This window comes from Tupaia chinensis, unplaced genomic scaffold (assembly GCF_000334495.1).
Source record: "Tupaia chinensis unplaced genomic scaffold, TupChi_1.0 Scaffold000528_1, whole genome shotgun sequence".
NCBI lineage: Eukaryota > Metazoa > Chordata > Mammalia > Scandentia > Tupaiidae > Tupaia > Tupaia belangeri.
In genome coordinates, this window is record NW_006160041.1 from 626,501 (window position 1) to 648,320 (window position 21,820).

General features: G+C 41.3%; 1 protein-coding gene across 17 annotated transcripts in view; it reads left to right on the plus strand.

Moving 5' to 3' along the window:
- Positions 1-20,569, plus strand: part of TTLL5 (tubulin tyrosine ligase like 5) — a 330,457-nt gene extending 309,888 nt beyond the window's left edge. For 15 of the 17 annotated variants that reach the window (XM_027775153.1, XM_006157045.3, XM_027775158.1 and 12 more), the window contains one exon: positions 19,925-20,569. Coding sequence is in view for 2 of the 17 variants with exons in the window: in XM_027775160.1 (XP_027630961.1) it covers positions 19,925-19,947 (23 nt within the window). In the remaining 15 variants the exon portion in view is untranslated. The remainder of the gene's footprint in view (positions 1-19,924) is intronic. The other 2 variants (XR_003550803.1, XM_027775161.1) reach the window with 1 other exon arrangement.
- Positions 20,570-21,820: the final 1,251 nt, after the last annotated feature.

The window sequence follows — 21,820 nt, forward strand, 5'->3', positions numbered from 1 at the left end:
CTAAAAAAAAAAAAAAAAAAGATATCAGTGGACCATTGGATACTTTACATAAAAATTAACACCAAATTGATTATATATCTCTAAATTAGTTTAGAGCTAAAATTATGAAATCCCTAGGAGAATACTTAAAAGTCTTCATGTTCTTGATTTTTAGGGAACAGTTTCTTAGATATTACACCAAAAAGCAAAGTAACAACAAAATTAGGCAGGTTGTACTTCATCAAAATTTAAAAGGTGTGGTGGTTAACAGTGCTGGACTCCCACATGGCTGACCACGGTTCAAGTCCCGAACCTGGCAGCTTGCTTTCTCACTTTTCCTTTCTCTCTCTCTCTCTGTCTGTCCGTCTCTCTGCCTCTTTGAAGTCAAATTTTAAAATGAAGTAATTCTTTAAAAACAGTATTTTTTTAAATGTGTGCTTCAAAAGACATCATCAAGAAAGGTAAAAGTCAACCCACAGAGTGGGAGAAAATACTTGCAAATAATATATAGAGTAAGGGACTTGTATGCAGAATAGATATAGAACTTTTACAGCTCAGGAATAAAAAGACAAATAGCCCAATGTTTCTTAAACAGGCAAAAGAATTATAAGACTTGCCCCCCCCCCAAAAAAGTATATATATACAAAAGGCCAGTAAACACATGTGAGGATACATCAAGAGTCATTAGGGAAATGCAGATCAAAACCACAATGAGATACCAGTTCCCAGCCACTAAGATGGCTATAATCAAGACAGTAACAAATATTGGGGAAGATGTGGAGAAATCAGAGTTCTCATCCACTGCCAGTGGAAATGTAAAATGGCTGCTTTGAAAGACAGTTTGGAAGTTCCTCAGACATTGAACATGGAGTAATCATATGTCCCAGCAATACCCCCCAAAGTGTATATCCAAAAGAAATTAAAATGTATGCCTACATAAATGTTGGTATGTGACTGTACATAGCAGCATTACTCCTAAAAGTTAAAATGTTCAAACAACTTAAATGTCTATCATATAGTGAATGGATAAGCCAAATGCAGTTTATATGTACAATGTAATATTATTCAGCCATACAAAAAAAAAAATGAAGTAATAATACGTGCTACAGCATAGATGAACCTTGAAAACATTGTGTGAGTAATGCCAGTCGTAGAAGGCTACATGTTATATGACTGGTCTTACGTGATATGTTCCAAATAGATAAATTCGTAAAGACAGAAAGTAAGTTAGTGATTGCTCAGGGCTGGGGTCAGGGAAAGGCGTAACTACTACAGGTCATGATGTTTCTCTTTGGAGTACTGGTTGAGTATCCCTTATCCGAAGTGCTTGGGACCAAAAGTGTTTCAAATGTAGGCATATTTGCATTTACATAACGAGATATCTTGGGAATGAAACTCAAGTCTAAAATCAAAATTCATTTATGTTTCATATATACCTCATCCATGTATCCTGAGGGTAATTCTGTACTATATTTTTGTACCGTAGTATTTTGTCTGCAGCCTGTTGTGTGACATCAGATGTAGGATTTTCCACTTGTGCATTATGTTGGTGCTCAGAAAGTTTCAGCTTTTGGAGCATTTGAATTTGGATTTTTGGATTGGGATGCTCAACTAGTAATGAAAATGTTCTAGAAGTAGTTTTTGACAATGGTTACATGACTGTGAATACAATAAAAAACACTGAACTGTATATACTTTTATAGTATGTGAGATATATCTCAATAAACCTTAAAAAGTTAATAGTTAACATTTTTTAAGTAAAAAAAAAAAAACCTTTCGTGCAAGCAGTCAACTTGTATTTATTCTTGAATAGCCATATTCTTTAATAAATACCTATTTAGTGCATCCCGCTCATTAATTCACTATCTGTGTCCTTTGTGCTAGGTGTGTGTGAAGTCTTGCACGAAAGCTTTGCCCCTGGTGTCTCACCCTCCGAGTAAGGTGGTGTGCCTTGAGGACAGCAGCTGTCCCTGGGCCAAGCCTCAGTTGCTCTTCTCTGTTTGGAAAGGTGTCAGGCACCAGGGTATTTCTGTTGCTTTAGTCAGCACAGAGCAAGGAAGCCCTTGACTCTAGTTTCAGAGCCCTAAGCTTCACCTCGTGCTCCAAATCCATGAAAGAGCAGCTGAGAATGGAGCTCGCTGTGCCACCAATTGCTGCTTTCCTATTGTTAATCCCTTTAACTCTGCCGTTTGTAGGCATCTCTCCGTTGACACTGTCCTGTTGCTCACTCGTGATGAGACTGAACAAGTGGCTTGGTCTTTGAAAGGTGATTCTTAGAGATACCTCAAGTGACCCAGCCCCTGGTTCGCCAGGCTGCTCTTGGTGTGATGGTCTGTGGGCTAGCACCCCTTCCCTTTGAGCCTGGTCTAAAGAGAGCGCTTCTGCTGACTCCCTCTGAGAGCCTGGCCTGGCTGCCAGGGTCCTGAGAGGAGAGCAGCATTTCATTGCTAAGAAAATACAGTAGGAAGAGTCTTCTAGGTTCTTAAAGAAGCGTGTATGCTCTGACACTTGGCGTTTTTAAATCATGGCAATTTTTACATCGTGGCTTTGTAATGAAAGGGGGTTAGATTCACACTACGTTTCTGCTTCGCTCTGTCACCACCTTGGTCGCCATGATTTTATTTAAAAATTCACCTGTCTCTTTCACAAACCTTAATTTTTATGACAGAACAAACAAATAAGAAAACATAAGTCACTTCTCAGTCTGTATGTACTTTTTAAGAAATCATTTATTTAATTTTATTTGTTGTTACTATTTATCTTTTAATTTGACCAGAGAGAGACAGAAAGAAAGGGAAAGTGAGAAAGCAAGTCACCAGGCCCAGGACTTGAGCCACAGTTGGCCATGTGAGAGTCCAGCGCCTTAAACACCACGCCACGTGCCAGCCCCCCTGTATGTACTTTTTTTAGAGCATCCTGGAATTGAACTAATTCTCATTTCTCTCTTTCCTCTGATTGATGAATTATCAGTGTTCTAAGCTGTTCACTATATTTATGAATGACTGTTTCCCATGGCATGTGGACACAGTGACCCAGCTGTGACTGGGGGTAGTGGAGTGCTAGAACGTTAACCTGCTAGTACTGACCTGAGGGCCTGGGGTTTCCAGAGCACGAGGAAAGCTGCTTCTGTCCCGGGCTCTCCTTTTAGTTCCTGTAGGAAGGGGAGTAGCAGGAAATGGAACCTGCCCTGGTCATGGGATGTTTGAACGAAACAAAGCTTGATCTGATGATGAGCAGGTTAATCCTGCTATTTCATTTCCCTTTCAGAAAGGGTTGGGGCAAGGCTGTGATATGAAGTATTTGGTTTCACATTTGTTCCAGGAATTATCCTCGGCATAAATCCATTTTTCTTTTAAGCATCCTAAAACATCCCGGGGAACTCCTCCTGCCCCCCTCCCTACCCCCATAGTTTATTTCATGGGCCCTGAGCAGCTGACAGGCTTCCAGAGAGATCATCTTGTCATTGCCACAGAATGGGAATCTGTAAATCTTGGGAGTCAGAATTTCTGTGTATCAGTGGTATCAATTTTGTGCTCTGTTCTCCATTAAGGATTTAGACTAAAAAGTAAGTATGGAGCTAGCAGGTGGCATGAAGGTTAGGATGGCTGGATCCCACGTGACTGACTCTGTGGTTCAAATCCCAGACACAGTGGTTTGAAAATCATGCCAGGCATGTGTGCGTGCATGCCCAAAATTCCAAAAGGAGAATGGAGGAGAAGGGATTGTGACATGGACATCCCCTCTGGGGGGGTGATTTCTCACTTTCCCTCTCTCTCTCCAGCCAGTGCACATGGCCCATAGCAAAAAAAAAAGAAAGAAAAAAAGAAAAAAAAAAAGGTAGCATATGAGAGAATTTTAAAAAGTGTATGGATATTGGACTTAAAGTATAAGTTATTTTGGAATTATAAAATTTTGAAATCCATACATAAGATTTTTCCAAAATACTTATGAATATGAACATTTTGAAGACTTTTTGTACAAGCAGCATGTTATGATGAAAAGACTTTAAAAGCAGAGGAAGTAGTTTTCATCTCAACTTTGCTCCTATTTCCGTGATCTTGGGCCCATCACCAAACCTCTTTAGGTTCAGAGTCCTCATCTACAAACTTAGAGAAATGTGTCTCAAAGTATGTTTACAGTCAGATAAGTTGGAGAATTGATATTTGCCTTATGCCACTTCTTAAAGAGTCATGCTATGTTAGCATATTGAAGACTCCAAAAAGTCTTTCCATAAGTAAACTTACTTTTTACCCAGCATCTCTCATTCATTTGACCCATAACCATTTTTCTTAGAATGCTGATTATTGCCTCAACACTTTGAGAAAAGAGAGTCAATGCCAAAATGCTACAAATCTATAAACTCTCACATGCTCTGTTTGGCAAAGTCAATATAAAGTAACTTTTCAATGTTCAAATCTCATTCTTAGGAAAAATAAAAATAAGTGACTTTTAGTTTTAAAAAGTGAACTTACATGCCCAAGCAATTATTCAGGCCAATACAGATTTGTAATTAGAGTTGTCAAAAGGTTTTCTGGAGCCAGCAAGTGGCATGGTGGTTAAGGCACTGGATCCCACATGGCCGACTCTGTGGTTTGAGTCCCAGACCCAGCAGCTTGAAAAACACAATGGGCTTGTGTACATGCGTGCCCAAAATCCTGAGAGGAGAATGGAGGAGAAGGAACTGTGGCATGGCCATCCCCCCAAAGAGTGATTTCTCACTTTCCCATTCCCACTCTTTCTCTGGCAAGCATACCCACTATCTATAGATGAAAAAAAAACGTTTCTGGGACTTCCTCCACCCTTCATGTATAGTGTTTTCAGGTGACCTATAGGTATGTAGTTTTACCGATTATTTTGTTATAGTAGTGCAGTGTCAAGTGCACATAAAGAATAACAAAATAAATCATAAGATCCCTAACTTATCATTCAGAGAATAAACATATACAAGGTACATATCAGGTCCAGGACTCAAACAGCATAGTCAGCCATGTGGGATTCATCTGCTTTAATCACCAGGCCATGGAGCCGTTCTACTATGGGCCTTTTAATGACTATTTCTGTACTTCTTTAAGACCCTTGGCTTCTAAGAAAAAAATTATTTTATTTCATGCTTTGTTGTAATCAACTTTTTCCTTATAATCAGAGTATATGCTACGTCATTCATCCAGAACTTTGAGGGGTAGAGACAGGCATCTACAGGGAAGTGCCTGTCTTTAATAAGCTAATAGCTTTAAATTCACTCATTCACTGTTTAAAAAAATAAGGATATTTCAGTGCAAATCTTTTAGAATTGGCAGGAGCAAACTAGGGTGTAATGTGCTCAGACTTATGAATTGAGCATTTCTAGAATATGATTGTTTGCTTGTTTCTATGTCTCGTTCATGTCAATTCAGTACTTTTAGAGGGCAAAAAAGGATAAAAATAACATGTCAGTTAGCAGAAAGATTTGTTCCCCGCCACCCCCCCCATGTTTTTACCTAGAACTTAAAGGAAAAAGGTAGAAATAGCAATTATAAAAAGTAAGATGGTGGGACCAGCAGGTGGCTTTGTGGTTAAGGTGCTGGACTCTCCCACATGGTAAACCACAGTTCGGGTTCCAGACCCAGCAGCTTGAAACTCACACCAGGTGCATGTGCTTGCATGCCCAAGATGCCAGGAGGAGAATGGAGAAGGGATTATGTCTTGGTCATCCCCCTGGGGGGTGATTTCTTGCTTTCTGTCTCTCTGTCTCTGTCTCTCCAGTAAATACACACGTCCTATAGCAAAAAAAAAAAAAAAAAAAGCACAGTAGAAAACATTCTAACCTTGGATTCTGTTCACATACCTGCCACTTCGTCACTGTGCGTTGCTAGACTTGTTCATTCTAAAATGAAAATACATTCATTTAGAAATATTTTTTGCGTATCTGCTCTGTGTCATGTGCTTTGCTGCATGCCTGAATTAAAATAGCTGCCACGTCTCCTTCATGGGTTTGCAGTAAAAGCTGGATGAGATGAGACACTGCATATGAAAATGTTGTTAGGTTTTTTTTGTTTGTTTGTTTTGTTTTTGTTTTAAATTATCAGGTGACACTTGGAACAGTCTCAATCTTTTTTTGGTATAGGGTGTGTGTTCTCGCCAGAAAGAGAGGCAGAGGGACAGAAAGGGAGAAATCACCCCCAAGGGGGATGGCCATGCTGCAATCCTTTCTCCTCCGTTCTCCCAAGATCTTGGGCACACACACACACACACACGCAAGCACGCACACACGCACACACACACGCCCAGCATGAGTTTAAGCCACCAGGTCTGGGACTCGAACCATGGTCAACTACATGGGAGCCCAGTGACATAGCCATTACGCCAACTGCTGGTCCCATGGAACTGTCTCAATCCTGAGTCATCAAAGACTCAGTTAAAGTAAGCACAGTATTCTTGCCCAACCATTCAGTTAATACACGTTCTACTTCATTACTAGGTGAGGTTATTGGTTGTATTAGTTATCTATTGCTGTGTAATGCATTTTCCCAAAAAAACTTATGACTTAAAACAACACAGTTTTATTATCTCACAGTTTCTGCAGGTCAAACTTTCCAGGTTTGCTTCTCCAGGGGAGGCCAGCTGCCATGTCATAAGGTAGTTGTGTTAGACATAGGGTACTTGACAGAGAAGAAACAGAGAGAGGGAAAGTGAGAAATCACCCCTTAGGAGGGATGGCCATGCTACAATCCTTTCTCCTCCATTCTCCTAAAGATTTTGAGCATGCATGCACATGTGTCCAGCATAGGCTTTTTTTTTTTTAATTTAAAGAATTATTTATTTAATTCCAATAGTTACTGGCTCAAGTTCTTTCATGAGATTACGGTCAGGCTGTCAGCTGGGCGCTGTGATCTCATCTGAAGAGTAAACCAGGGAATCTGCTTCCAGCTCTCCTCACATAGCTTTTGGCAAGACCCTCTCCACTTGGGTCTCTCCAAAGACTGCAGTTAAGGACTGAATTGCGTCCCCCAGGATTCTTATATTAGGAGACCCTAGCCCCCAATACCTCAAAACTGTGACTATATAGAGATAGCACCTTTAAACAGGCAATTAAATTAAAGTGAGCCCGTTAAGCTGGGCCCTAACCCAATCTGACTTCTTATAAGAAGAAATTTGGACACAGAAGAGACACCAGGGATGTTCACGCACAGAGAAAAGACTGTGTGAGGACATAGCAAGAAGGAAGCCATCTATAAACCAAGGAAAAGGGCTTCAGAAAAAACTAAAACTTACTACACCTTAATCTGGGATTTCTAGCCTCCAGAACTCTGAGAAAATTAGTTTATGTTACTCAAGCACTCGGTCTGTGTTATCTGGTTATGGCAGCACTAGAAAACTAACACAGCAAGTTCAACAGATGGCGTGGTGGTTAGAGTCTTGGATTGCCACATGGCCTACTGTGGTTCAAGTCCTGAATCAGCAGCTTAAAAACCATGCTGGAGGGGCCAGCAGGTGGTGTGGTGGATAAAGGCTCTGGATTCCCATGTAGCCGATCACAGTTCAAGTCCTGGACCTGGTGGCTTGCTTTCTTGCTTTCCCTTCCTCTCTCTCTGCCTGGTTAAATTAAAAATAACAGTAACTATTGGAATTAAATAAATAATTCTTTAAATTAAAAAAAAAAAAAAGCCTATGCTGGACACATGTGCATGCATGCTCAAAATCTTTAGGAGAATGGAGGAGAAAGGATTGTAGCATGGCCATCCCTCCTAAGGGGATTATTTATTTAATTCCAATAGTTACTGGCTCAAGTTCTTTCATGAGATTACGGTCAGGCTGTCAGCTGGGCGCTGTGATCTCATCTGAAGAGTAAACCAGGGAATCTGCTTCCAGCTCTCCTCACATAGCTTTTGGCAAGACCCTCTCCACTTGGGTCTCTCCAAAGACTGCAGTTAAGGACTGAATTGCGTCCCCCAGGATTCTTATATTAGGAGACCCTAGCCCCCAATACCTCAAAACTGTGACTATATAGAGATAGCACCTTTAAACAGGCAATTAAATTAAAGTGAGCCCGTTAAGCTGGGCCCTAACCCAATCTGACTTCTTATAAGAAGAAATTTGGACACAGAAGAGACACCAGGGATGTTCACGCACAGAGAAAAGACTGTGTGAGGACATAGCAAGAAGGAAGCCATCTATAAACCAAGGAAAAGGGCTTCAGAAAAAACTAAAACTTACTACACCTTAATCTGGGATTTCTAGCCTCCAGAACTCTGAGAAAATTAGTTTATGTTACTCAAGCACTCGGTCTGTGTTATCTGGTTATGGCAGCACTAGAAAACTAACACAGCAAGTTCAACAGATGGCGTGGTGGTTAGAGTCTTGGATTGCCACATGGCCTACTGTGGTTCAAGTCCTGAATCAGCAGCTTAAAAACCATGCTGGAGGGGCCAGCAGGTGGTGTGGTGGATAAAGGCTCTGGATTCCCATGTAGCCGATCACAGTTCAAGTCCTGGACCTGGTGGCTTGCTTTCTTGCTTTCCCTTCCTCTCTCTCTGCCTGGTTAAATTAAAAATAACAGTAACTATTGGAATTAAATAAATAATTCTTTAAATTAAAAAAAAAAAAAGCCTATGTTGGACACATGTGCATGCATGCTCAAAATCTTTAGGAGAATGGAGGAGAAAGGATTGTAGCATGGCCATCCCTCCTAAGGGGTGATTTCTCACTTTCCCTCTCTCTGTTTCTTCTCTGTCAAGTACCCTATGTCTAACACAACTACCTTATGACATGGCAGCTGGCCTCCCCTGGAGAAGCAATCCATGAGAGTGAGAAAATACTCAAAGCAGAAGTCATGATCTTTTTATAACTATATCTCAAAAATTTTTGCCATGTTCTTTTGTTAAAGGTGAGTTGTTCCACTCATAATCAAGAGATTACACAAGCGCCTGGATACCAGGAGGCGGGAACCGCTGGAGGCCTATCATACTGGTTTCTTTTTAAAATAAATTTAAAACATTAAGAAATGGACAGCTCGGCAATTTTTACATTATAAAGTGGATTCGACCTCTCCATATACTTGAGTACCTTGCCTAACTTAACCTACATACCATATTACCATTCTGTAAAACTAACATTGCTATGATCAGGAAGATATAAAATTTTGGCATTTAAGACAAGGTTTTCTGGTGGTGAAGAAGAACATTTTATGGACGAGATTGAAGAGAAATGGCACAATGAATCCTTAATTCTCATTCTAATACAGTGATTCTCAACCAAGGGTACACACACTGAGGGTCCAGGGGAAAGAGGGGAGGAGATCATTATAAGCTAAAAGAGCATGTGAGACTGTAATATAATTTTGTGTAAATAATAAATAAATTTTTAAAAATTTATAGCTTTCATAAAACAAACTACACAAAGGAACACTGAACAAAATCTTCTTGGCTGATGGAGCATAGGTCATAAAATGATGAGAAACTAATCTGTCTTTCATTGTTAATAGACAGAGAAAGCAGATGCTGTTTAGAAAAATCCTGCGAAGAGTAAGAAAAATGGTTAGGGGCTGTATGGATAGTTTGGAAGGTAGATATGTAACAGGCATATTTGGAAGCCTTGAGAGAACTGATTGGAAGAACTTACTTTACAAGAAAAAGATTGGTGATTGTTGAACCCAAGCTTTAGTTCAAAGGAGCCATAAGACATCTGCTTTGTGATGTGATGAGCTGACATCTGACTCCCCACTAAGTACACTGAGTTCCTCATAGCTTTAGCCTCTAAAATTAGTAGCATTGTCAGCTTGATGGTCCTATGTTTGTCTAACCATAACAGTCTATGTGGCAAAGTCGTCATTCCCAACCAAGTTCAAACTTCTTTTCCTCAACAACCTACTTTTGGGTATCTTAAGTGTTGACGTGAAGGAAAATCCTCCTTTGACCTTTCAGAGAACACCTCCAAATAGTAAACTCTGATAATTTAGCCACTGCTTCATCAGAACTCTCTCCTGGGTGGGCCTTTGTTTTTAGAGAGGAAGAAGCTGTTTCCTGTTATCTCCTGGTTGCACGATAACAAGATGACAGACTAATTCTAGGGTCCATTTCAGTTTTCCTTACAAAAAGCTGTGGAGCTAGAGAGTGAGATGACGGAGAAATCTCACAAGACCCACACTAAAAGGTATTTTAGGATCTGACTGTTTCTTTGGATTATCTATAGAATTATCTTTATTATACAGATGTTTATGTTGTTATAGAACAATTTCTGAAATATATTGGCAAGTAAAAGATGCAAAAACTAAACTTAAAAAACCCTACTGTGCATTATGCAGACTGTGCTCCCATTTGTGTAAAAAAGGGAGGAAGAAAGTATGTGTATAGACTGTCCTGAGAACACACATACACACACAGGTGAGCCAGTAACAGAGATGGAGACCCAGGAGTCTAGAGTAGAAGAGACACTTAGAACTATGTACGTACCCCTTTGTATTGTGTTTTTAATCACACATGGTTTCAATTACACAACTACAATCAATATTTTGGTTTGTTTTTCTAGTTTTGCTACAGGGTGCGTGTGCTTGCTGTAGAGAAAGGAAAATGAGAAATCACCTTTAAGGGGGAATGGCCATGCCTCAGTCCCTTCTCCTCTGTTCTCTTCTGAGGATTTTGGACACACATGCACACATACCCAGCATGCTTTCCAAGCTGCCAGGTCCAAGACCCAAACCATGTGGTTGGCCACTACCACCACCTGGCTAGCACTAGAAACAGTTTTTGAAAGAGAAAAACCTTGAAGAAATGAAAATTTTGAGTGTTATTTATAACCTTTAAATTCATGTTCCTTTCTCATATGCTAACTTGTGTTTTTAGTTCTCTCTTTTCATTGTTACAGTTTGAAATATCGTAATAGTAATAGCAGCTATTTATTGGCAACCTGTTATATACAAGCTGCTATAGTTTTTACATTGATTTTAACTTAATCATCACAGCAGTCATGACAAATGCATCTTAGTGCCTTATTTTTCAGCTGGTACTTAAATATTCCTTCTTCTGGTTCTCTTTAGATATCAGAGTTCCAAGATTGCTTTTCCACCAAATGCCTGACTAGCACTTTGCTCCAGTAAGATTACAATGGCCATTTCCCTGAGGGCTGCACAAGATTTATTCTCCTTTCTTGGCATTTTCTTTCTCTGAGTTTATTTTTTTCATTTTCAGAATTCAACCTTCATTTTCATTCAACGATTTTTTTTTTTTTTAGGTTTTTGCCATAGGGCACATACTTCTGAAGAGAGACAGTAAGAGAAGAAGTGAGAAATGAACCCACAGGAGGATGGCCAGGCCCCAATCCCTTCTCTTCCGTTCTCCTCCTGGGATTTTGTATATGCATACACATATGCCCAGCATGATTTTCAAGCTTCCAAGTCCAGGACTTGAACTGTGGTCAGCCACTTGGGAGTCCAGTGCTTTAACCACCACGTCACCTGCTGGCCTCTTCTTTCAATGATTTCAATGTCTGAGTCTCCATTGATGGTATATAGACTATATTTGATTGCAAGTAACTGAGCCCAGCTCCAAGGTCTAAAAAACAGAGTTTTTATTCACTCACATTATTAAAGAGGCTACGAATCAATCCCAGAATGAGGTGTGGCCAGATCTTCCTTCTTCTCCATCCTTCTCTGTCTCTTGTTCTTTCTCACCATCTCTTTTCATTCCTTTCTGGTTTTGTTTTTCATCACAGTTTTATTGACTTCACTATTTTTTGCTGTATGTGACTTCTTCCGTGTGGAAGTTCCGGTGGAAGGGTATGTATGGTTGGAGCAGCTCCAGCCTTATTCTTGCCTGCTGAGTGGCCAAGCCAGAAGGAATAAGGCTGTCTTCCTCCTCTAGTGTACATATTAGTTCTGAGGAAGGACTGTGATTCACATGGCATGGATGACAAGACCACCTCCCAAAGTAATTACTGTGGTCAAGGGGATTCAGACTTCGGCCAGGTCTGGATCACATGCTAGCTAACTTTTGTGATCGAGGGGGTATGGAGTTAACATTTTAGTCTGGACACTAATGAGGTTGGAGTAGAGGAAGTAGGGAACAATTGCCCAAGAAGTGAAAGGGGCTGTAACCATAAGCAAATGGGTAAGATCACTAGGCAGACAAAAACAATACGTTTTCTCTACTTTTCACTCTTAGCTTCTTTACAAATACGGGGTAAGTAAGACGACGCATGCAGTAAGTTTAGTGGCTGTGGGTGCATTTGCATCATTATATAACCTTCACCACCATCAATCTCTAGAACTTTTCATCTTTCAAAACTACAACCCTGCACCTATTAAATAGTAACTCCCCTTCCCCCTTTCTCTCCAGCCCTTAGCAACCACCATTCTATTTTCTATCTCTGTGAGTTCAGTTACTCTAGGTATCTCATATAAGTGAAGTACATTGTACAGTTTTCATTCTTTTTTGACCTATGTCTTTTTTAAAAGGATAATTTGTTTTTATTTATTTGTTTGTTTGTTTGTTTTCTATAGGGCTTGCATATTCAACAGAAAGAGAGGGGAGAAGGAAAGTGAGAAAGCAAACTTCCAGGTCCAGGACTTGAACTGCAGTCAACTATGTGGGAGTCCAGTGACTTCACCACACCAGTGGCCTGCTGGCCCCGTGACTGGCTTATTTCACTGAGCATAATATTCTCAAGGTTCACCTGTGTTATAACATATATCAGAATTTCCTTTTTCTTTAAGATTGGATAATATTCCATTATATGTGTATGCCATATTTTGTTGATCCATTTATTCACTGATGGACACTTGATTTGCTTCGACCATTTGGCTGTTCTGAGCAGTGCTGCTGTGAATGTGGCTGTACAAATATATGTTCAAGTTCCCGCTTTCAGTTCTTTTGGGTATATATAGAGAAGTAGAATTGCTAGATCATATGGTAATTATATTTTTAGTTTTTGAGAAACTCTCATACTGTTGTCCACAAGAGCTGTACCATTCTACAATCCCACCAGTAGTGTACGAGGATTCCTGTTTTGTTTCTTCACATACTCACTAATTATTTTCTTCGTTGTTGATAGTAGCCATTCTTTTGGGTGTGAGGTGGGTTCCAGTGCTTTTAAATTAAACCTTGGTAATGGAGATAATACTAGTGCCGCTTACAGAAGTAAGATTGCAAATGAATGGGACAGAAAATACTGTTAGTATTTTCTCTCTCTTTTTTAGTAGCCAGTATACTTTGCAGAGGTAAGATGAGAGAGAGAAAAGTGCCCTACAAAGGAGCATGGTCATGATACAGTACCCCCTTCCTCCGTTTCTCCATCCCACTGGGACCTTGCATATGCACACACATGCACTAAGGATTCCAGCCCCTGTTGGTGAGATCTGGCTTCCCATACATAGCCCTCGACCACTGCACCAGAGGACCAGCTCACTTGCTGCTAGAATATTCAAAGTTAGATTTGGATATTACTTAGAGAAAGGTGTTTTCAAATCCCAGAAAGAAGTCAGCACCAGATGTAAAAGCAATCATCCTTGCACAGATACTGTTAAATGTCCCATAAAACAGAGGTGTGTATAGGGAGCCAGATCTCACATGGTCAACTGTAGTTTGAGTCCTGGCCCTGGCAGCTTGAAACATACATGGATCACATGTGCATGCATGCCCAAAATCCTGACAGGATGGAGAAATGGAAGGAAAAAAGATTTTAGGGGACCTGCAGAGGTGTAATCGTTATATCACTAAACTTGCATGTGGTTGACTACGGCTTGAGTCCTAGACCTGGCTTTAAAAACTCACACCAGGTAACATGTGTATGTATACCCAGAATCCCAAAAGGAGAAGGGATTGTGGTGTGGCCATCTCCCTTGGGGGAGGTGATTTCTCATTTTCTGTTTCTCTGTCTCTCTCTCTCCAGTGAGCACACACCCTCTAGCAGAAAGAAAGAGAAAAAATTGTGGTATGACTACACTCCAATGAGGGGGTGGAGGGTGCTTTCTCTCTCATGCACTCAATCTCTCTTCCTGCCAGAGAGAGCTTGCACCCTCAGGCAGTAGGGAGAGGTACATGTTAAAACTGGGAGTGAATAAATTCTCTAAGGGAATGAGTAGTTTAAACAAGAGCAGCAAAGGTGAAGAATTGAGAAAAACAAGCCAGTGGAGGAGCCCAAGGATGCAGCCTTAGATGGACACTTCAGCTCATGTTGGTCTTTACATCTGCAGAAAACCAAGGGCCTACATTGTTCATTAGAAATTACAAAGGATTCCTGGGCAGGCCTTGAGCTTGGAGGTGCCGCTGTGGTCAGCAGCTCCCTTGTCCCATGTGGCTGCATTTCAGTTCCTCAGGAGCTGCCTTTGCTCTGAGCAAACCCCTTGCAGCTGTGCCCGGCGCCTTTGTGTCACCCAGGCAGGGTTTCATGAAATGAATCTGATGCTCTTGTGCCTGTGTTGTTCATTCCTACACACTGGAGCTATGCCCAGGAAGGTGAGGGGGCAGCAGGTTGGCCCTCACTCCCCAGCTGTCCCTTTCTACTAATGTCACTCAGGATATAAATAAATTGATTCATTGACCTCCTTTCTTATCACACCAGAACATTGCCAGAAGAAACTATGAGGGCCATCATGATCAGTTAGAAAGGCCTTAGGGATAGTCCAAAAAGTAGAAATCTTTGCATTTAGATCATGTGTTTTTTAAATTTTTATTTAATTAATTGATTTATTTATTTTTGAATTTTCTATAGGCCACATGTGCTCACCAGAGGAGGGGATGCTTTGAGAAAGCCAGCTGCTAGGTTCAGGACTCACACCGTGCAGTCTGCCATGTGGGAGTTTGGCACCTTAGCCACCACACCACCTGCTGCTGGCTTCAAATCCTTTTATACAATAAGTTTTTAAATTTAATTTCTCTTATTCACTTCAGAATTTGGAGGGAAAAAAATATCTCCAGTTATATGTTCATATAGTTTGAGGTCTGGGTCTTCTTGACTGGCCTTGAAATCCTGATGAATTCTGTGTCCCTTCAGAACTGGGAAAGCTGTGAGTCAGATGGTTACCTTCTGACAACTGATGGGTGGTAGGAGTACTGGACTTGAAGTGTGAATTACCACTTATCACACTAGGCCATTTGCTGCTTGTGAAGTATAGTTTGTTTTGTGAGCTTTTGCAGCCATTGGGTAGCATCACTAGTGATCATTTTCCAGGTCTGTCCATTGACTATTCACCAAGAAGCTCTCATGTAAATATTTACATGGCAAAGGCCTGGTGCTCGAGATCATCTAGAAATTTGTAAGGCATAGCTTCTACACACAAAAGAGTGTAATGGGGAATTAAGCAGTACATTCAAAACAAAGTCCTGCCTCAAGTCCCCATCCCCCTCTGCCAAAATGAAAGAAACAATAATTTCAATAGTTATGGACAGTCTCTGTCTACCATTTCTTCTGGGGAACTCTACCTGCAAGTGAGCGTAAAATGTGAACCTGATTGTCCTTCAGTTCTTCATCCCAATGTGATCCTCACAGACTGGTTCACTTTGGCAAATGTCAATCAGTGTCTGATACTGTTGTCATTCTCTGTGCTTCAGCACACAAGCTACTTCATGCAGTCAAGCTAATGGAAGAACAGCAAGCTGGATTCAAAACTGGGTTTACTGGACTTTCTGATAGTTGCCAAACTGGTATAATGCATTTTACAGGTGCTTAAGGTTTTTAAGGGTAACTCTGAATATATTTTGTTTGTGTTGCTTGTTGACTATGGGACTTTTAGAATGAAGATGTAGCTTCGTTTATTTGATAAACACCAAGTGACAGTATAAGTAGACAGTATTACCTATAGTCCTTTCACCCCTGCCAACCTCCAAACAAAGGAAAGAATTTCTAGGACAGAAAATAAAAGCAAAAATGTGTTAACTTCAATGGCTGATATTTCAGAAACCTACCAAAAAAGAGCCAGACTCTATCATGGTCCCAGAAATAGAGAGGGGAAGAATGCAGTTAACAATCTTTCACTGTCTACCTTTCCTGCTCTGAGTTCTCCATCACTGGGTGAGAGACAGAAGTAGGAATCAGGTGGCTCTGGACCAGAATTTTTTTTAACTAACTCAGTATTTTTTCTTCTTCAGTTTGACCAGAGAAACACACACACACACACACACACACACACACACACACACACACAGAGGGTGTGGGGGGGGGGGGGGAGAGAGTGAGAAAGCAAGCTGCCAGGTCCAGGACTCTAACTGTGGTCGGCCATGTGGAAGTCCAGTGCCTTAACCACCATGCCACTTGCCAGCCCCTCTGGGCCAGAATTAAGGTTTAAAAGTTAATGGGTAGGCCTGACTACTGATTAGACCTCACTGAAGAGAGATTAAGTGGACTCGAACATATATTTAAGGAAATCATCTAGAATGCAGCACGAGAAAGAAAAAGAGATAGGTAACCAAATGAGACCTAATACTAGGTTGTTGATGCATTTTTGCATAAAAAACGCTTAATGACTTTTCCAGCAACCACTAGTTATCTAATTGGAGTTTGGGAAAGAAAAAAATGGGAAAGAGACAATATTTGGAGAGATAATAGCTAAAATTTTCCAGAATTACTAAAAGATACACATATTGCAGTGATTCACAAGAAATCACTGTACATTTGTTATTGAAACTTTAGAATGCCTTCAGTGTGTCAAGAGAGACACACACACACACACACACACACACACACACACACACACACAGAGGGGGTGGGGGTGGGGGGAGGAAGAGTGAGAAAGCAAGCTGCCAGGTCCAGGACTCTAACTGTGGTCGGCCATGTGGAAGTCCAGTGCCTTAACCACCATGCCACTTGCCAGCCCCTCTGGGCCAGAATTAAGGTTTAAAAGTTAATGGGTAGGCCTGACTACTGATTAGACCTCACTGAAGAGAGATTAAGTGGACTCGAACATATATTTAAGGAAATCATCTAGAATGCAGCACGAGAAAGAAAAAGAGATAGGTAACCAAATGAGACCTAATACTAGGTCGTTGATGCATTTTTGCATAAAAAACGCTTAATGACTTTTCCAGCAACCACTAGTTATCTAATTGGAGTTTGGGAAAGAAAAAAATGGGAAAGAGACAATATTTGGAGAGATAATAGCTAAAATTTTCCAGAATTACTAAAAGATACACATATTGCAGTGATTCACAAGAAATCACTGTACATTTGTTATTGAAACTTTAGAATGTTAAAGACAAAAGATGTTAAAGAAACTAGAGGGAGCAGAATAATTTCCAAAGGAATGCCAATTTCATTGACAGCTAGCAACTTCTTAATAGCAATCATGGAAACCAAAGCCAATGTAGTGTTGCCATTGATGAAGAAAAATAATTACCAGGCCAGCCAGTGGCATAGTTGTTAAGGCAGCTGGATCCCACCATGGCCAGCTGTGCAGTTCTAGTCTCAATCCAGCAGCTTGAGAAACATGGCCATCTCCTGAAGGGGGGATGCTTTCTCATTCTCTCTCTCTCTTGCATGCATGTGCAAGTGTACACATCCTATAGCCAAACTTAAAAAAAAAAAATAGAACCACAAAGAAATAGGTAAATACATATTGGAATGTTTTAATGTAACTGAATAATTGATAGATCTGACTGTGAAAATCAGTAATGCTTTGAAAAATTTGAACCACTAAATTAACAAGCTTGATCTAATTAGACATATATGAGACATCACACAAAATAACTACATAATATATATTCTTTACATGCATTCATGGTGTATTCGTAGAAACTGTTCTAGACCTTAAGTCCCATTTCAGTGACCATGTTCCCTGAACACAGTGCAGTTACCAAAAGATGACTGGAAAATCCTTGTATGTTTGAAAATTAAGAAAGAGTTCATTTATCAAGGAAATCAAAATGTGGGTCAGCTCATGGCCTCATGGTCAAGGAACTGCCTCCCACGCAGTTGACAGCCCAGTTCCAGTCCTGAACCTGGTAGTTTGAAAAACACACTGAACATGTGTGTATGCATGCCCCAAATCCCAACAGGATAGAGGAATGGAAAAGGAGGGATTGTAGTATGACCATGCCCCACCAAGGAGAGTGCTTCCTCTCTCTCTCTCTCTCTCTCTATCCCTTTCTCTCTCTGGTGAGCACACACACCCTCTGGAAATTAAGAGAAAATCAACTCAAGGGGCCAGCAGGTTGTGTGGTGGTTAAGGGTGCTGGACTCCCACATGGCTGACCATAGTTTGAGTCCTGGACCTGGCAGCTTGCCTTCTCTCTCTCTCTCTCTCTCTCTCTCTCTCTCTCTCTCTCTCTCTTTCTTTCTCTCTCTCTCCCTCCCTCTCCCTGGGCAGAGTGAAATTAAAATAAATAAGTAAAGTTAAAGAAAATAATTCTTTAAAAAAAAAAAGAGAGAGAAAACTCAATAGGAAAATCTACAAAAGGCATGTCTAGGCATTTCACAGAAGAAACGTGTAAGCACCGCAGATGTTGAAAAGTGTTCAACCTCATGAGACCAGCAGTTAGCATAATGGCTATGTCGCTGGACTCCCACGTAGCCAACCGTGGTTCGAGTTCCGGACCTGGTGGCTTAAACTCACGTCGGGCACATGTGCGTGCGTGCCCAAGATCCCAAGAGGAGAATAGAGAAAGGGATTGCGGCGTGGCCATCCCCCCTGGGGGGTGATTTCTCGCTTTCTATCTCTGTCTGTCTGGCGAGCACATGTGCCCTATAGCAAAAACCTCTCAAAAAAAAAAAAAAAAAGTGTTCAACCTCATTACTAAACCTGGATAATGCAAATTAAAACCCGTATTTGTATCTGCTGCTTCACATAAAAGTAGAGCTCAAGGACCAGCAGAAATTCACAAGAAATCACTGTACATTTGTTATTGAAACTTTAGAATGTTAAAGACAAAAGATGTTAAAGAAACTAGATGGTGTAATAGTTATGTCAACTGACTCACACGTTGTCGACCACAGTTTGAGTCCCAGACCTGGCGGTTTCAAACTCACACTGGGTACATGTGCATGTGTGCCCAAAACCCCAAGTTGAGAATGGAGGAGAAGGGACTGTGGTGTGGCCATCCCCCCAGGGGGTGATTTTTGCTTTCTGTCTCTCTCTGTCTCTCTGGCAAGTGCATGTATCCTATTGCAAAAATCTTTAAAAAAAAACAAAACAAAACAGTGAAATACCATTGTGTACTCATTGGTTAGCAAAATTTTAAACTCAAACTCAGGCATTGCCACTTGTCCACACAAAGCGGATATGGAACAGTGGAAGAAGCTCACCCACTACCAGGAGTATGAAAGGTATGTCCAACTGGAAAATAAGATGGTCTTATCCGGAGTTGGAGGTGTCCAACTACCCAGCAGCTCCTCCTAAGTGTATACCTAAAGCAGTTCTTCCATATGTACTGAGATTACATGTAATATTCATGGGGACACTATAAAATTTAAAACCAAACTGCTTATAAGGTAGAAATATAGGTGGATATAAGGGATAAACACAAAATTCAAAATAGTGGGAATGGGGGGAAATTGGGAGAGCCTAGCAGAAGAAATTCAGAGAACAGCAGGGCCGATGAGTGTAGAGGTGTATATTAAAAGGATGGGGGAGGAGAGGGTAACCACCAGACATTGAGAAAAGAAGCAGAAAAACTCCGAAGCCAACATGGAATGCTTTTTCATAGGCAGTTCAAGCACGCTAATAACACTGATCTTGCGTTTCTAGAAAAGGTGGACATACTTAGCATCTTTTATTTGAGAAGCAGGAGGGATAAAATGTTTCTATCCAAGAAAAAGAAAAAGGGAACCAAGAGACCACCACACACAAAAGCAGCAAGCCACAGAATGGGAGTGTTATAGGAAGGTTTGCAAAGTGGTTGAAATGAAGTTTTTGTTCTTTGAGGTGAACTTAATTTGGGCTACTACTTTATTTTTCAGCAAGGTTAAATAAACCAGCCGTTGCTGTAAGTAAGCGAAATCCCACACTCCCTTCAGTCACTTAGGGGTTGACTTTGTCTTTCAGATCCTGCTCACGCTAAGAGATGAACCACAATCACGCGGAGGAAGAACCTGCTCCCTACTCCTGGGTGTGTGACTGAGGGGGAAGCATCCACCAGCGCTGCAAGGGGTCCCTAGTATTTTTTGCTGCCTCGGAGTCCCAGAAGCCTTCAAGCAGAAGTGGCAGTAGTTGGTTGCCAGTCAGCCAATCCACACTGGTACTGGGACCACAGGAAAACTGATCCTCTGGGGCTGGACAGAACTTGGTGGAGGAGACATCCAGCTGACATGTTACCCACCACCAGAGCACACGTGTATCTTTACCTTCCCTGTCCCCCTCCCCGCTACCTGCTTAGCTCTTCTCTGTCCCTTCCCTGCTACTACTGCACACAGATGATATAAAAGAGGCTCTTTGGCTATTTGCATTTTGCTTCCTCTTCTTTTGCAGATTGCAGTATTGAGCATTATTTTCTTCGTACAAGCTTCAAACCCCAACATCATTATCTACCAAAGTTGTTCTTCCCTTTTCAGAGGGTCGGGAGAAGGTGGCACTTACATCCTGAGTTTCCCAGAATGCAGAGACAAGTCGGTGTGCTGCTGACATGAGCCAGGGTAAAGGCACCCTTTGGAATTACTCATTTCTAAGATTAATAAAGTAATTCTATTTTTATTTTCTTTTTTTCCATTTACTAATTTCCCAACCATCAGTATTCACAAACAGGATTAAAATGGAGCCACCTTTTCGTTTTATTTCAATTCCGGGCAGTTTTTGAAACTTCATTTTAGAAATGTAAGCTGTAAAGAGATGTTTTATTTTTATATTTTGTTGCAGCAGATGATGGGTCCAGGCTATCCCCTTAGGGCAGCTCCCACAGCTGGGAAGCTGGGCTGTGCACGTGTCTCCTCATCAGCTCACAACAGGCGGACTCACCCACAGTGTGGCTCTCCGGGACACATCCGAGTCCTGTTTGGCATCATGTACCTCAACAGTCCATCCCAGGGACACAGCACAGCCCTGGGTGCGTCCAGATTTTCTGCTCTTTCATGCCCTCAACTTTCTCAGATCCTCTCTGGCTTATGCTGGAAAAAAGGTTGACAGGTGGACCACAGAGCACCCTGAAGGATTCATTTAGCTGCCCTACAGAGTTATTGGGAATGGGGGGTTGGGAGACAAAGTCTGGGGCGTCTATAGCCAAGTCCTAGACTCAGCATTGAAAACCCAAGGGAGAACGCAAACAGGGGACTCTAATGCCTTCTTTTTTTTTGAGAGGTTTTTGCTATAGGACATGTGCGCTCGCCAGACAGAGAGAGACAGACAGAAAGCAAGAAATCATGCCCCAAAGGGGATGGCCACACTGCAATCCCTTCTCCATTCTCTCGAGATCTTGGGCACGCATGCACACGCACCTGGCGTGAATTTTAAGCCACCGGGTCCAGACACGTACCGCAGTCAACTACATGGGAGTACAACAACATAACCATTACGCTAACTGCTGGTCCCTCTAATGCCTTGGAAACAAAAGTTTAAGCACATCCAAGCATTCTGTTTGCTTGTGAAGGAGGAGGTGTGTTAGTTGCAGGAGAGAAGAGAGAATGTATTTGAGATGTTCCTGGGACTTGCTGGATGGTATTTTGAGCTGTGAGTTGGTTAGGAAACAAATTAGAATTCCTCCATAGACCCCTGCTGATGTGTGGAATTTGGAAATAAGGGGTTGGGGGTGGGGAGAGACTGACCTGACTGTATGAGTTTTGTGAAAAGGAATAAAGAGTAAGTGCCCAGTTAAAGAACTTTTAGATAAACTCCAGCGCTTGGGATTGCCCTAGGTAACCAATGAGAATTGAGTTCTCAAGGTAATTTCTTAGTGCACCGCACTTGCATGATTAGATACTAAGATCAGATTCCAGATTTTTTCCTTCATGA